Consider the following 17828-nt stretch of genomic DNA (forward strand, 5'->3'; position numbering starts at 1 on the left):
GTTTGCATCTAAGTGGCACAAGAACCTAGCAGAATGCTTGACCAAACTTTCTTTCTTGTTTTCTCTGTGAGATACAGACTTAAACACTTGTTTTTCCGTCAGTGGAAACTGCTACTGCTGCTGCTGCTACCTGTAGTGTGTTGAGGCATAAAACAAAATAAACCATTGGGAACTGAGCATTTGCAAAAAAAAAAAAAAGAAAAGAAAAAGAAAAAAAAAGAAAATTGAACAGCTGTTAATAATTTCCTAATTTAGTAAAACATTACTATCATCTAACAAGCCTGAGTTATTCAGGCGGCAGTACTTCCTTTGTGCATGCATATAAAAGTTTATTCAAAATCAGTGGGACTTTCAGCTAAACCTGTTAATTCCAGTGCATGCAATGTCATAGTGATGCCATTTTGGCCCAGCACATGATGGGACTCCCCTATTGAATTTAAATTGCTCTTGACAAATAGAAGTTAACAACTGACTTCAAATAATCAGCTCAAATATGAACTTAATGTATTTTTCATTATCGGAAGCTCCTGCTGTTTATTCTGTAACAAAAAAGGGAGAGAAAAGACTGGTGGTGCTGAAAGCCTGCTGTGTTATGATGGAAACAGTTTGTGGTTTGAAAGAAAAATAAGCTGAAAAATAAGAACGTTTTAAGTTTGTATTCAAAACATTAAAAATGATGGATAAATAAGTGTAATGTAAATGTTATAGGAAGTAAAACTGTTATATTAGCATTGATTTAACAAAATGTCATCTAGAAAGAATGATCTGTTAATCAAAAGAAGGGTATTTTTTTTTAAAAAAAAGTCCATTTTCTCCTTTGGGTGATACAAGAAATGATTTGTGAAAAAATATATTGGTGCCAGTGAAAGTAATGGCCATATTTTGTGAGTGAACTTTGTGAAAATTTCATGTTCTTGGCATAGTTTATTCTGGCTTTATTTTATTTTATCCTTTCAAATGAAATGTAATTGCCCCTTTTTATTTTGATTAAGAGAGAAAATGATATTGAAGTGCCATAAATCAGGATGCTAGTTTTTTAAATTCCCTTATCCTCGTCTTCACAATCAAGAGAGTTATAAGAACTGTTCATGTTTTATACAGTGTTTAAATATGCCCTTAAAATAAAGAACTAAAATGTATTTTTTTCAGTACGAAGAATTAATGAGAAATAAAAAGTTGGTATAGTAAAAGCCCCTGAGGTATTTGGGGAAAAAGTTCCAGGGTTATCTCTAATACATAATAACTTGAAGGCATATGTAAGATGAAACCTTCTAAAGGAGTATGTCTTAAAGACACCAAAGATATATAAAGTTAGGCTTTTGGAAGACATATTCATGATATCTTTAAATGCATGTAGATCCTAAGAACTTTTTTTTGCTCATTATAAAATAGTGGAAAAACTTTATATAATCAAAGAAGTAATAATCTGTTTCATAGATCTACTTTCTAGGGCTGCAATGTTAAGATCAGGCTGTATTGACAAAACTGTTTTGGATCTGAGATTTTATTAGTTACTTTTGTATCTCAAAGCTCTTAAAAGTATTTGAACAGAAAGTGTAGATTTTGGAAAGAGTGTGCTTTTTTAATAAGTTAAAAGGCAAAGTGTTATATCCTTACTGTATGATTCACTTTAGAAAATTAATTGGCAGAAGCACCATTTCTTTTATTTATATCTTAGCTGGTAAATAATTTCTTGTGTATAGAATTGTGAGAAATGTACTTGTTCTTAATTTGTGTAGCTCTTTTTTTTTCTTTTCAAAGGAGAATTCTTTGATGTTCAAAATCTTTGACAACTTGGCTTATGGATTGCCAGAGTATCAAGAAGTAATGCTACCAGAAATGTCACATTCTATGTAGAATTGATTAAAAAAAAATAGTGCTTGGCTAATTTGCCTTGTGCAGTTTCCCTTTTCTCACTCTGTGCATCTCCTTTTTCCATTTTTAGACCATCTTGTATTTTTTTTATATCTCATTTATTGTATTTGTTTCCCTGATAGGGTCTGTGTAGTGTCCTGAGACAAAACAGTGGAACTGGTGTGTTTATATAAAAAGTTCAAGTTTATTCTTCTGTCTCTCTTTCGTTGTCTCTCCTTTTCTATTGGGGGTGTGACATGAAAAGATTGCAGTTGAGGCCACATGTTTCTTGCTGGATTCTGTTTTTGTGAATGAAGGCAGAACTCCAGTTCTGACTGCTTCTCTTGAATAATTGTTTAAGAGATCAGCTGTCTCATTCACTGGCAAAGAGAATGACTCATACATCTTCTGCCTTGTTTGGCTGCAGGTCATTGTTACAATGGATAGAGCTGGTTTTAATTAAATATCAACTCAACTTCTTTTGCTGTCTACATTTCTGTCTTCTTTTGCTCTCCCACCCACCATATACTTTTAGGAGGAGAGAGTTTGAAATGTTTGGGGGAAAAACCACCCTAAATTTACCTTCAGTTCCATTCTGCTCTTGCTCAGTTTAATCACAAAATCTTAAAGATGTTGCCTTTTCTTCTTAATATTAAAAAATGATCTGAAGCATTTGGGTGCATATTGAAAATGTTAATATCTTCTTAGATTGTGATCCTGTGTATCTCTGGGTCAGTGCCATTAAATCAAAAAAGCATATTTCTGAGAAAATCTCAGAATTTTGTTGTTGTTGTTGAAAAGTAATGGTTTTTGGAACTAAAATCTCCCTGTAGAGTTTTTAACCAACACTTCATTACTTCTACTTTCACCCAAGGAAGATTTGAGAAGTTGACAGGAAAAGAATGAAACGAAAGCAAAGTACAGAAATTACTTTCTCAAAAGTGAGACAATTAATGGCACCTTGTGTATTAAGGCAGAATAAACCTGATAAAGCTGTTTCCATTATTATGCCATTATTATTATTATATGGTCTCTTGTTCTTATCCCTTAAAGCTCTTCTATTTACGTTTCTTCCTAGTCTTAAGTAACCTATTAGAATGCTACTACAAAGGGGATCTTTGTAGATATTTAAATATTCTGTCTGAAAAGAATCTAAATTCCCACCTCCTCTCTCACCATATTAAAAACTACTATTCCTTTTATGAAAAACTCACTGAATTGTAGCAGTGACAAGGAAAAGGAAATGATTTGCATCTAAAACTGCCTGCAGTTACCATACTCCAAAGTCATTTATTTTGTTTGGGTATTGAAAGTATAGTTATACTTAATTGACTAGTGCGGAAACCTAAATGTCTTTGCAGGGTAGTATTGTGAGGTACCTGATAAGTTTACCATTAATCAACTACGGCTCTTTATTTTATTTGAAGAATAGAGAAATCATGATGGACTGATTATCTATTTGAATCTTATTGGGTTTTGTACCTTGAATATTTAGTAGTTATCTTTCTTCCATTGTGTGTGTGTGTGTTTAATACTAAATAACATTTTATATCTACTTAATTGTAGCCATTGAGTGTTTGTGCAGGATAGATTGTTTACTTCAGAAGAAAACAAATATGTTAATTTAAAACTGGACAAGATTTCATAAATTGCTATATACAAGACTTAGCATGTAATCCTACATTTAACATATGCTATAACTTTGCTTTCATTTTATAAAATAGGATATACTAGTTTTCTTCTTTACTGGGAAATTTCTGTGGAAACCAGCTACAGCTGTCACTATTACGGACAAAAAAGACATATACTGTGGCTGTTAAACAGGTGGTGTGTTAATATAGTGTTTGCATCTTAGACGCAAAAGTTTAAACTTTGTCTTTTCTTATTTATAAGAACAGCAATAAGTATGCCATTGGTCGATTTGAGAATATGGTACTTGCTCAAGTTATAAAAAAGGCAGGTAAATTGTTGTTATAATTGCTGAAGAGTGTATGCTTTAAAACTTCTCTACCCAATTACGTGGCTCATAATTTTGTTTTGCTTTGTATTTTAAATGTCCTTATTTCAGCAAAGTGAGATTGAAGTTACAGGTGACATTCTAAAAGTTTAGTTTAATCATTGTGAATAATTCCCTACAACAGTTTAAACATGTTTACGCATTTTAGCAATTAGTCTAGGATCTTTATTTTGCATTGCTGAAAGTGCAGTGCAGAAAAAGAATCCTCTGTTTTTGATCTGAATGCAACAACTTGTAGAGTGCTGCTGGTAAATTTTCATTTTCTTTTCAGCTTATGAATTAGTGAGAACAAGAGTTAAATGTTATAGCTTAATGTGAAAAATCTAGCTTTTAATGTGATAAAGTCATACAAAATCTAACCCAAAGAGTTCCTGTGAAGTCAGGAAGATGTGCAGAGTTCCTGAAAGATAAATTCCTTAGAGGATATTAAGAGCATTGTAGTTTATTATGATAAAGAAATAATGATTAATTGTGTACCTGCAATACCAGCAGATTTTAAAAGGAGAAATGTGAAATACAGTGGACAGCTTTCTATGCAAATAAGGGAGAATAAATAAGACAAATCTGCAGTGTATCTTTAGCTTATCATTTCTTCAGATTACAGTTCCAATGGTTCTTATAAACTGTTGGTGCAGTGTGGAAACCATCTTTTTCACAATTAAGGGTAATTGTTACTCTAGTATAATATTTTGCACCATGAAAAGAGAAAACATTAGCAGTTGTCCACTCTCTGTGTATGGAAATAGAATAATTCACGGGTTGCATAGTTGATGTTGCCTATATGTCAATATATTTTGAGCTGAATACTATTAATGATGTCCAATTAACAGAATTATGAATAAGCATTTGTGGTTCTGATATGATCTGAAAATTTGGGCCTAAATCCAGCAACAATACTAACATTATTTATTAGCCAAGATGCTTTTAGACAAATCTTGTTTCCAAACAACATTTTGTCCTACTAGACATATAGATACTGGAAGTAAAGGGAGGCTTTAGACTGTAGTAAGTTGAAAGAAAATCAGTTTAGCCCTAGTTCTTCACTTAAGTTAAAGCTCTTTGGATTGCAAGTTCAGAAATACTTCAGTCATTCTCTTTCAGATTTTGCCTTATGTGGATAACTTTTCATTAACTTCTAGAGTGATTTTAAATTAGATAGCCTGGATAAAACAGTAGTGGATTTAGCATTTAATGCTACCATTGTCCAATAAGCTTTAAATAGTTTCCTATTTATTTTCCCTATCAAAAAAGAAAATATGGTAGTGCGGTTAATATTTTGTTTTTTAAAAAATATTTATTTGTTAATATGTACTAGTACATACGGTTAGCTTATAGCTAAATTAGTTTATGAACTTACATGGCATAAGGTAACTTATAGATGTATGCATGAATTCTATTTGGACATCCCAGTAATGCTTTCATTCAGGTGAATTCTAGCTGAATTAATAAAATTAAAAAGAAGGATTTCTAGAGAAGGGTTTCTACAGCTATGTCTAGGATCATTAGCTAGAAGGTAAGTTTCCCAGGGCTTAATAGGATTTAACTCTAGTCTAGCATGCACAAAGATAAGCTTTTAAATGTAGCCAAGAATTTGGAGACTTATTGTGAATATATTATGTAACTATATGCTGTCTTTTAGATATATTTTGTCTATATAAATGAATGAGTGATGAATCCTTCTATCAATTACATATCATTCAAGAAGCTTATAATCTCCTCTCCAAATTGTGAATGTTTAACAACAAAACTATCTTAAAGGTGTGGAAACAGATTTCCAAATATGCTTTTTTTAAAAAAAAAGAAAAAAAAAACTACTTTGGAGTGAGGAGTATGAAATGTTTTATATCACTGATTTAGATGTGTTCTAGAATTTCATAAAATTGAAGGGAAAATTTATCTTTTTTAGTCTTCCCAATTTTTCTCCTTGCTATTTTTCCTCTTAAAATGTTATAGTAGTTCAAAGGAAGAAGCCTGAAAAGCTTCAATGGGATTCAGTCTGCATTCTATTTGACCCCTTGGTTGCTTGCCTTAATGACATTAGTTTAATTTATTACTACATAAATGTAATTCTACCTCCTAAATGCTGGCAAGTTAAAACCATAAATCTAATGTGGGTTAACTGTTCACTACCTAGTTTTAGCATGAAGGTATTTAGTGACTAATACATCACCTTACTTATTGAAGTAAATGCTTGGCTCTTGTGAAGTATGCCCAATATATGGGATGTTTGTGTTCCGTGCTGATTAATGCAACCTCAAGTGCAGAATTTCCCAGTTCATGTTCGTATGCAGCTGATTCCCATAATCATTTAAATTTTTGATTTTTATTCTTTTCATGATTTGGCTAGTCCTAAGAGTTATAATTCTTTTCCACTTAGTAGCTCTTTTTTCTAATCATAATAATTTCTAATTATTTCTTTTCATTTTCTCCCTTACCTTATCTTCAGCTCAGGTACCTGACAATGATGAGCAGTTTGTACCAGACTACCAGGCTGAGAGTTGTAAGTATAGCACTTTTTAACCCTTTCCTTTATATATATATATAACTTTTTAACCCTTTCTTTTATATATATATTAGCACAATCTGAGAGCCTAATGTTTTTTTTCCTATTATCTCCTATCAGCACTGGAATCTAAAATAATAATAATAATAATAATAATAATAATAATAATAATAATAATAATAATAATAATAATAATAGTGTTTAACTAGAAGTAGCATTCTAGCTAGATGTTCCAGTGATGTGCAATCAGAGCACCTTCAAAAATAGTTACCCAGTGCAGTTTTTAAGAGGACACGAGAAATAATAAATAGTAAAACTATTTAATGAATTGTTATTTATAGTCTACAATATGTTAGCTTTTGTCTTACCATGAGTGATTCAGAATGTAGTTCCTAACATTTTCTGACAATGTGTGTAATCTCTGGCCCGGATTTACAGCAAACTTTGTATTTTGATTCTTCAAGCCAGTGGGCCACTATCAATGTTTCTTTGTTTTGAATAAATGAATAAATAAATGAAAAAGGGGAGTAGGATATATAAAAGGCAACTTTGAGGCAAAGCAAAATTGGGGAATATAGGAGAGTCAAACAATCTGTTACCCAACAATTGTATTTTCAAGATTGTAGTTGCTTGGTGTTAGCAGGATAGCCTAGTCGCAAGGGTGTACACTAATAATTGGTTCTTAAATAGGATTTCAGTTATTGTGCTGCAAATACAAATACTGAATGTAGTGCTGCTCCAACATTTATAACTGTTCTCATTTTTATGAAAGAAAATAGCTTTTGATTTTCCCCTACCAAAAGAAGAAGAAGAAGATAGGAGTTACATTCTCAGGTGGAGTGTGGCATTCATGTATTTACCTTACAAAGTGGCCAAAGATTTGTGTGAATGTCTTTCATTATCCATCCTGCTCTTCCTTGCCTCTTTAGTTTCCTATATTTCAATCAAAACTTAAAGGCAAAACATAAAATAGAGCTCCTCCCATGGGACTTTTTTAGAGCAGGAAACAGAGGAGCCAATAAAGTTGTCATTTCTCAGTAGTAAACTCAGAAACACTATCAGATTAATTTTAAATCACACTAAACCAGAAATAGAAAGTGGATTTATGGAAAATATTAGCTAAAACAGAATAGTATCTCCCTGTAAAAAGCACTCCTTAAAGTGTGCTCAGATTCATGGTAAGATTTATGTGCTGTTTATTTCAAAGAACACCTTAATGGGAGGGTTTTATGGTTGACTAATATCTCTTCATTTGACCCACCTCATTATTTGACAATAGCTAATTATTTGCAAGAGCCTCAAATGATGAATTTAAGGGAGCAAAGCAAAGGGCAATGCTGTTATATAATAATAGGTGTTCATCATGTACATAAATTGGATAAATGAATTTGCTTATCACTCACTGCTTTTCAAGACATTTATGTATTTATTCAGCAATTTATAATTAATTTTCTCCCATTGCTCCATGTTCTTGCCAAACTCAGAACAGGGAAAATCTTCTGTCAATTAATAGAGCCTCTTTAATGCACCATGGTTGTTCTTGCATTCTTAAAATGATGGGCAGTTACCTATTCAGATCTTCCCATATTTGTTCTTGGAGCTCATGATTATTGAACTTGTTTCTCGGATTTTTGATCCAGGTATATAGTGAGCTTGGCGTAAACTGCCAACACTGGAAACATTATATTGTTGATTAATGCACTTAAACAGCACACTATACCTTTGAGAAGTATGTGCAGTTTACTTTTTTTTATCCTGCTGTTATTATTTTTATAAATATCTCAAGGCGGCAAACCTACCTAATACTTCTTCCTCCTCCTCATTTTCCCCACAACAACCCTGTGAGGTGGGTTGGGCTGAGAGAGAGGGAGTGGCCCAAGATCATTCATGCCTGAGGTGGGACTAGAACTCTCACCACCCTGGTTTTTAGTCTGGTAGTTGAAACCTCTAGATCAAACTGGCTAGGGAAAGGAAGAATCAGCATGGCGGAGAGCATAATCTTTTGGAGATCTGGTAAGATAATTTTCTTCAGTTAAATATTAAGTGGTAGTAGCACTAATAATGTTATCTGATTTTGGAATTCTTTTTTTAAAAAATTAAATTTTTATCTGGCATGATTGCCCTACGGGAAAAAAGGCAAGGCACAATCCTTTCCACCAGTATCACAATGAATATATCATTCATTATTCTTTTCTTCTGTGCAAAAAGCCATCCCCATAATTTCAAATGGTCTTTTTGAGTTATTACAACATGGTATTTAATACAGATCTTCTGTATGTTCTTCACACTATAATTTTAATTCCTCTCTTTTAATATTCTTCATTAAGTACTGAAAAAAATCCATAATTATGGCATAGTATATTCTCCTGTGATTTACGTGAAAGCTTCAATTGATTGCTATGGTTTTCTTCTTAAAATATGGTTACTTGGCAAACATTTCCTATTCAAACAGGTTATAAGATTAACTTTTTTCAGTTTCTTACATAAATTATAAATTGAAAAAACCTTTGAAATAACTTTAATTAATGTTCCTCAGTGAGAAAGATGGGTGGTTTCTAAATGTGATAAATAAACCTAATTTTAATAATAGAGTTAAAAAAAATAATATTACATAAGTAAAGGTGAAATAAAGTTGTTAGGAAGTACTGGTATGTATAATCTTGACTTTAAAGCATGATTAAACTTGATTTATTATATTTAAAAAGAATTTATGCATGATTTTATCAAAGACTATTTGCAAATGAAATGCTTTCATTATCACTTCATTGATTTTGTTAGAGTTTATAAGACTGAATTTAAAAAAAAAGATTCACACATGGACCACTGATGTGAATTTCATTCATTTGGAATGAATATCTTCAATTAAGCAGATGTTTCTGCTAAGCGCAAAACCAGTTTAAGATAATCAAACCTATCCTAGTGAGGAATGCAAAGTTTTGCCAACATTTCGTTTTACAACTGACACAAAAATAACAATGATTCTTATAGAAGGACCACATATTTTTTATGTAAAATCCTGTCAAAGGTGATCAGGTTTTCTTAAGTTGAACATTAGCCCCTCAGACATTAATGCAGTGATGTAGCTAAAGATTATCTGTCCATATAAATAGTCTTCTGTGTATGTGCAGATGGATCTATATGCAACTGCTGGGCTGTATAGACAGAGACTTAAACAAAATTAAAATCTTAACCATTTTAGAGGGTTTGAGATATTTTAATCCAGATATTTTATTCCCTTAGCAAGTGGACTTTGCTGTTTAATCTTTGAAATTGTTTCTCAGATACACACTAACACCTTTGAAATCATGTGCTTGATATTTTCTGATTATCATTACAACTCAAATCTCTAACCACAATTTACATAATACAATTGAACAATTTTATTTTTCCTTGTTCTTTCCTTTTAAAGGGCCAGAATATTTCTGTTTGTTAGAAAATTAATTCAGCAATAGATACAAAGTTACAAAGATTGTGCAATAAAATATTGCTTGGAATGAAAGTTTTAAATATGTGTAAGCACAAATTTAGAAATGTTTGTAAGAATATTTGGTACACATATACTTACACATATTTTGTGTATACACATATGAACGGTAAAGGGTAAAATGGGAAAGAAGACAAGTTATGGATTAGACAATTTTCTTTTCATTGGTTACCAACCAGTTCTGATTCTGTTTTGATGGCTAGTTTCAACACTGTTAGGTGAAGGAGAAAAACAGCTAAGCTTAATTTGGATTAATTACAGACCATAGAATGAGGTTACACAAGTTTCCTTAAATTCCAAGAATAGAGAATGTCTAGTAAGTTATTTTATTTTTAATTGCACTGAAGTTATTCTTAAATATGGTAATCTGCAACATTGAAAAGAAGCCTTTGTACCAAGATAGTAATGAAAAAAACTACCTTCTCCTCATACTTTGCCTTAAAATGTGCAAGAAGATTCTGATATGGCTACTCTCAAGAATTCTGGGAGTTATTTAAGTACTCCAGTAAGATTTTCTGTTTCATTACAAAGGAAGTATATGGGTTTGTTCTTACATGCTCTGATTTTTAATAAATACAGTCAGAAGCATGGATTGTATAACAGTAGCTCCTTTTGACAAATATCTTGACACTCAATTGTGAGACTTACATTTGTTATACACTATTACTGTGTAATATGAAAGATTTGTTTGTCGTCTGTGGTGGCTGTCTTTCATATTCAGATGAATGTTACAGTGATTGTATAATCTCTTTATGCCAGGAAATTAAAGAACCGAACATATAAACAACCAAAGAAAAAGTAAATCAGGAAGAAAACAAAGGGCCTTCTTTTTTTGTAGGCATTGCACAATAATGGTTTCCAAAACTGAGTAATGAAAACGCAAAGAAAACTCCTCTACATTTGGGATGTTCCTTTTTCTTGTCAGTTAAAAAGAATATCTAAAAACACAATACTTTTCTTCTGATCCTGATTTTGTTTTTGATTATATTTCTCCTCTTATTCCTCATTATTATTATTAATTCAATTTGTTTTCATCCTTTCTTCCCAGGGGGTGTTGAAGGCAACTGACAACAAAAAAACAAACAATTAACACCCAGTAAAAAAACACCCTTCAGAAAGGCCTAACAAAACAGGCCTGTTTTCTAAAACCAACAACAAAAAAAACCCAGAAAAAAGTGTTGAACACAATTCCCTGAAGATATATATTTAAGACCTGGAAAGAAACACAGGAGACAAGGCTGTGTCCCTTAGGCACAATAAATGTGTCTTACCGTATATCTTACATATGCACTTCCATTGAGTTGATTGGGGACTACACCCAGGTAAAATGATTGCCCTTGACACCTACTAATTGGAGTCCCTCCTTCAGGGAAGCAAGTGGTCTAGAAGCACAAAACATAAATAAAGTTTTGTTAGAAATAATGCAGCAGGAGCCCTGACAAGAACTAGAAGCCACTTAACCTAAGACTCCACTTTTGCACTTTGGTTGGCTCTTGTTATCATTTCCAGACCCAATAAAAGATGCTGATATTAACCTATAAGAGAGGGTATAATGGGTCAACTCAAAAGCTTACAGCTCAGGTTTGAGACCCAAGCGCCACATGATGGGGTGAGCTCCCTTCCTTACCCTAGCTTCTGCCCACCTAGCATGCAAATGTGAGTAGATAAATGGGTAGCACTTAGGTGGGAAAGTAATAGCATTCTATGCTCCTCAGTATATAGTCATGCTGGCCACATGATCATTGTCTTCGGACAATGCTGGCTCCTTTGACGAAGAAATGGAGATTGGCATTGCTCCCTATAGTCAGACATGACTGAACAGCGAAAACATTTACCTTTACCTTATTAACTTCTAAAGTTTTTTCATGGTTTGAAATTAAAACACATGAGGGAACATCTCTTTTCATTTGTTCCTATTTATACTGAAATCATTATTAACAGGGGTGCCTTCCTGAAAATACAGTGAGTGGCTACTTGAAAGTAGATCTTTTCAATGATAGATTCTTGATTTTCAGTGCCATCTCTAATATTGCAATATGCCTGGTGCTGACTTTAAAGACTTTTAAACATTAAGGAAAACACCTATCTACATACATACATACATATAAGATTTTTGTAGCAGTAGAATTTACAAACATTAGCAAGGATGTGTAGAAATTGTATTTATTATTGACTGTGTGTGTGCTTATACCAATACTCAGGGAGACTTCCAACACTTTTCCTAAGTATGTTTTTTGGGACTAACAGAATACTATATAGATTTCCAAGTTGGCAGAACAGTGCAGCATTCCAGGGTGCTTGCACACGGTCCCTCTGTATAAAAATGGAATGCATATATCCACTGCAGGTTAGCTAGAAAGACAGATAAGGATGGAACTACATGCATTTTCCACCAGAAGCTTTTTTGTGTCATTCTTCCTGATATAACTCAGAAATAAAATATACATTTCTCTAGGTAAATATATTCTAATAAGAACACTAATGCAGAAGAGATCAAAGGGCTATCTGATCATGTAAATAGTTTCTAAGGGCATAATATCTTTGCATTCATTTCTGGCATGTCTAAGTTATTTCTCTTTCTGGAATTATCTTTAGAGTTGCAGATTGTATATGTGCATCTGCTGTGATCTCATTACTGCCATTTGCAGAGGATGTGGAGAATTATTGACATATATTCAACTTTTGCTCTTTTCTATTTAGCATATTAAGCTTTGTAGCAATTTCTGATGTTCTGAACCTGAATCCACTTTGACTTGCATTTCAGTGATAGAGGATAACATTACATGAAGTCAGAGCATGAAGAAGTATCCATATTAATTCTAGACATCTCCATATAGACCTGGAAAAACTCTGAAATCCATATATGGCAACATGCCATAAAATGTATTCCTTCTTTTGGCTATTTTGAAAGAACAACTGAAAGTAAATACTTCCTACTTATGTATAATGTGGGATAAACCAATTTTCCAATAACTGAGTATCACAAAAGTATATATAGGAAGATAGAAAGCTGCCATTTACTAGATCACACAATAGTAAAGTTTTAAAATTGGCCTGCTAGTCCCCCCTCCCCCAAGTATTTTATGTTATCTGCAGAGTGTTTTAGACTTCCATAGTTGTTGTTATTGTTGTTGTTATCATTATCATCATCATTTTATTTACCAAATTTGTATGAGTTTAATAAGTCCTGAAGCAAGTCCTTGCAACTTCTCAGACTTCTCATGTATCCATCATTTCTCTGTTTGGGCCAATTGCCTATTTAATCATAGAAATGTAGGCTAGACTGACATTAATAAACAACATTGTAAAAAAAAAAAAGACGGCAATGGTAAATTACCACTGAATTGTCAAAAAGGACTACATTGATAGGCCAATGCAGCCCCAAGGAGTTGACCTTGATTATTTGTCTGGTTTCCTATGGTTACTGAATTTTGGAAATTAAAATACATACAGATATTCTTCAACTTACAACACTTCATTAAATGACTGTTCAAAGTTAAACTGAAAAAATGACTTATAATCATTTTTCACACTTACAATCTTTGCAGCATCTCCCTGGGCACATGATCAAAATTAAGATGCTTGGTAACAGACTCATATTTATGATGGTTGCACTGTCCCATGATCACTGATAATTTTTTGTGACCTTCTGACAAGCAAAGTCAATGGGGAAGCCGGATTCACTTAACAAACATATTACTAACTTAACAGTTGCAGTGATTCATTTAACTATGGTAAGAAACAGGGCAAAAATCACTTAATAAATGTCTCACTTAGCAATATAAATTTTCAAGGCCTACCTGTACTGTATAAAAAGTTCAAATATTTGGAGAATGTCCAAGTTTAGAAAACCTGATCAAGTCCATTTTTGTCTATATTACCTGGTTCTCCAGGGTTTCAAGGAACATCATTTATTTAACCTGTTTCAATTTAAAATGGTCCAATGTATTAAACATAATGTTTTATCTTGCTCTGTAACTATGCTGAAAGCTAACCACAAGGCTGTCAAAATAGTGTGCTCATTCACTATATCTTACCCACTAATAAATATTTCTATATATTACATTTTTATTCAAATGTCAGATCCTTGTTGATTTTCCTTTCACTTAAAGTGAGTGAAATAATTTGAATAATATACTTGATTCTTTGTTCCCCCTTACCTCTATAATTTCATTTTGTGGTTAGCCCCAAGCATTAGCTTGTATGTAGATGGAAGATTTATCTTTCCTCTAGTGAGTGAGTTTGTTGTTAATCTTTATTCACTGGAAGTGGAAGATTTTGAAGCTATTTAAATTTATGAAAATTTAAGTTCCCATTCTGTATGTATGTATGTATGTATGTATGTATGTATGTATGTATGTATGTATATAAATTAAAGAGAGTTGGCCACAATGATCGTCCTATTAATGCCCTAATCTGTGGTTGTTGTAGCAATTTAAAGTATGCATTTGTTTTTAATAAATAGGTCTTGATGCATTATTTTCTGAAGACTCTGGAGATTCATTTTTTTCTTTTTAAAAAATGTAACTCCTACCTCTGAAGGATACAAAGACCTTGATAGCCTCACTATTGATCTAATCCACAACTGGCACACTACCACTATTAAAACAAATGGCTGCTCCCTACTCCCCCTTCTCTATATATAGACAGTATTGATCTCTAATCCTTTTGGAAATTTATTTTTTATCTTATTTTTTTAAAAAGTGACCTTGTTTCTGAGGTGAACACAGCGTAACCAAAACTGCCCTCTCACTGTTACAAGATATATGAAAAACCAAGACCCATATACTTTGGCTTCACTTCCTTGTGGCACTTAAGATACACCTTGGATTGATTTTGATCTATGTATCCTTGATTCCTTGTTTATTCAAGTCAGTAGATATGCCATGGCTGAATCTTCCTCAGCAGCAAAAGCAAGATTTCATTTTACCATTCTTTGCTTGTCACACAGTCTTTTGGTTGGCTTTCCTTTTTTTTTTCTTGAGTACCTCTTTCTATTTGGCTGCAGTGAAGGAATAACTAACTTAGTAAGAAAGTTTGAACTGATTACTTATAAAGGGCTTTGGAAAGCAGATAAAAGCTACCTATCCCCTTTCTAGATTGTGCCTTTTTTCATTGAGAATACTAGAGGGGACTCTAATCAATGCAGTATTAATACACAAATACCTACAGGTTAAAATAAAATAGCCCGTAACTCAGAGGAGCCCAGAAAGTGTTTATGCAAAGATATAAATACAACTTTCATATAGAGATAATATTAATAAAATACAGTTTAATCAGAATAATACAAGATAAGGATGGAAATATCAAGACCAAAAGCAGCCTAATTTGAGAGAGTTTTTTGTGTTTAGAATCTTGAACAGCAAACAAAGTAGTATTGGCTTCTCAAACATTTGCTTGGGTTAAAAAAGGAGAGACCCATAAACCCCTGTTAGCAAGCATTTATTTGAAGGAAGTATATTAAGAGCACATGTCTTTATAAATAAAAACAAACATCCAGCTTGTCATGGTGCTTTACAAACATTGCTAAGTTGTGAAACACAATAAAGAGGATGCCATGGAAAAGATAGCAATGAAGTCCCTGTTTTAATAACCCTATTATATACCCTCATGTGAACAGTATATTGCTTTTCCCTCCCCCTTTCACAGTCTTCAGTATCCTTTAATTAGAGTATTTTCCTGTCCTTTATTACAGCTGTGGGAAGTGTACGCAGTTTATCGACATAAGTAATGGCTCTGTCATAACATAAACTAAGCATATGCTGTTCATTTGATTAGACATGGTTAGTACTTACATTTGGAAAAGCAGTGTAATTAATTGGGGTTTGACTTTAGAAGGCATGGCTGCTTTTAAATAAAATAACTTACGATTTGATTGAAAGTATGCTTAAAGGAGAAGGTTCAAATATTGCTTTACATTTTACATGTGAAAATTTGCCAAAGGCAACCAAAGATTTTTTTTCTTCTTCCTCTCTCTGTCTTGAATATGGGATATATAAGAGTTTTCATTTGGATAATCAAGAGGTGTCTAATAAACTCGTCAGACTTTAATACTCAGCAATCTAACAGGTGTAGGAATTATATTTTACAAATCTAATAACATTCTTCTGTAATGAAAAAGCCAAGCCTGTTGAGTCATGCTGTAAAATGATATTGGTTCTGAAACGGAAAGCTATGGTGAAGAGGCCTTGTTGCTCTTTCACAATGAGTTAAGACATCTGTATGTTGCTAGGAATTTTCTTGGAGGATGAAAAAAAAAAGAAAGTTCACACATTATCTTGACAGTTTCCCATTGTAGGAATAACATACATGGATTTAGAAGAAATAGAAAAGCAAGGTGCCCATGTACTCTTCTGTACTCTTTTCTGGATTGCAAGCTTTGGTATTGAGGGAGAAAGAGCATCAAATGATATGTACCAAATGATATTGCATACAGGTAGTTGTCAAGTTTTGACTGTAATGGAGCCCAATTTTACAACTCTTTTGTAGTAGTCAATAAGCAAATGCTGTAGTCATAAAGCAACTGCTGCAGTCATTAAGCAAATTGGTGCTTTGCTTTGGGTGCAGTTTTGTCAAAACCTGGAAATAAGTGCAAATTTCTGGCAAAACTGCTCTAAAACACAGTCATGTGACCATGGAGACTGCAAAGGTTTATAAATGAAGCCCAGTTATTGTATGCCCCAAATACCCTTAAGAAGGTTTAATGATTGTTCAAAGTTACAACGGTACTTAAAAAGTGACTTATGACTCTTCATACTTATAACCATTGCAACATCCCCATGATCACATGACCAACATTCAGATGCTTGGGAACTGGTTCATATTTATGAAGTTTGCGGTGTCCTGAGATCATGTGATCATCTTTTATGACCTGACAAGCAAAGTCAATGAGGAAGCCAGATTCATTAAGTCAGTAAATGATTTAAAAAATGGTTCAGTTAAAAAGGGATAGAATAGAAACTATTTGCATGTATTTCTATGTATGTATATACAAGTAGCAAAACTAGAGATGTGCACAATCCAGTGCAATGTTAATACTTTATACTGCTGTCTTATATAACAAGAGCATGTTTTTATCTGATTTGAAATTTGGTTATGGCTGATATAATGGATCTTAGGATGGTCTCAAGTTGGAATTGAAAAGCAGCTGTTCCTTTCACTTACAATAGGAAAATCAGAACTTGTAATTTATTAGGCATTTATTCAAGATGTTCTGCATATATTTATATAAAATAATTCATCCTTCCGAGGTTGGTAAAATAAGGACCCAAATTGTTGGGGCCAACATCCTGACTTTGTAAGAGAGGGCTGTAAAGCACTGTGAAGTGATATATATGTCTAAATGCTATATAATTAGCATATTAATGCAACCTAAAAAAGAGGTTGGATCAATATTTAACCAGGGGCTTTTTAAGTCAGTTGGACTTCAGCTGGTAATCTTTGGTGGAACTTATTTCTGATTGATTTCAGTAACTGGCTGACTGACTATATTTGCATCCAACCCATGGGCAAAAGTTTTCACAAATAATACATTTTAATTATTGAAAAACATAAATATATAAATATAAAAATATATTAGGATTCCAATGAACACAAAAAGCAAAAGTGAATCAAATTTTTAGCTTTTATTTTTTTAAAAAAGTGCTTGTGCTTGTTTCCCTCTTTCCTTCCTTCCAGATGCAAAAGTTATTCAGCTAGGTGAAATCAGGAGCTCATCAGCTGTCACAGTTAAGTTTTTTGGCAAGAGAAAAGTTCAATCCAAATTAAACACTGAAGGGAAACAGTACAATACTAAGAGAATAAGCAAAAACTGTAGTTGGAATATAAGACTCACTTCCTCCAAAATATAAACTATAGTTTAAACTTATATAATGCAATCCTGAGGTCAGGTTGTGTTTAGTCTTCTATACCTGGTATTCCTTGAATTGTGTTAATATTGACTAAGCACTCTAAACCTGGCTATTAATATC

General features: G+C 32.8%; 1 protein-coding gene across 7 annotated transcripts in view; it reads left to right on the forward strand.

Moving 5' to 3' along the window:
• The window catches only part of ETV1 (ETS variant transcription factor 1), a gene marked incomplete at both ends in the record, with an annotated part of 93864 nt that overhangs the window by 5147 nt on the left and 70889 nt on the right, over positions 1-17828 (forward strand). For 5 of the 7 annotated variants that reach the window (XM_083378052.1, XM_083378047.1, XM_083378048.1 and 2 more), the window contains one exon: positions 6318-6371. The exons of the other annotated variants lie outside the window; for them this stretch is intronic. In XM_083378052.1, the coding sequence (XP_083234178.1) occupies positions 6318-6371 (54 nt within the window). The remainder of the gene's footprint in view (positions 1-6317; positions 6372-17828) is intronic. 7 annotated transcript variants of the gene reach the window in all.

This window comes from Vipera ursinii (genome assembly GCF_947247035.1).
Source record: "Vipera ursinii genome assembly, chromosome: Z".
NCBI classification, from domain to species: Eukaryota; Metazoa; Chordata; class Lepidosauria; order Squamata; family Viperidae; genus Vipera; species Vipera ursinii.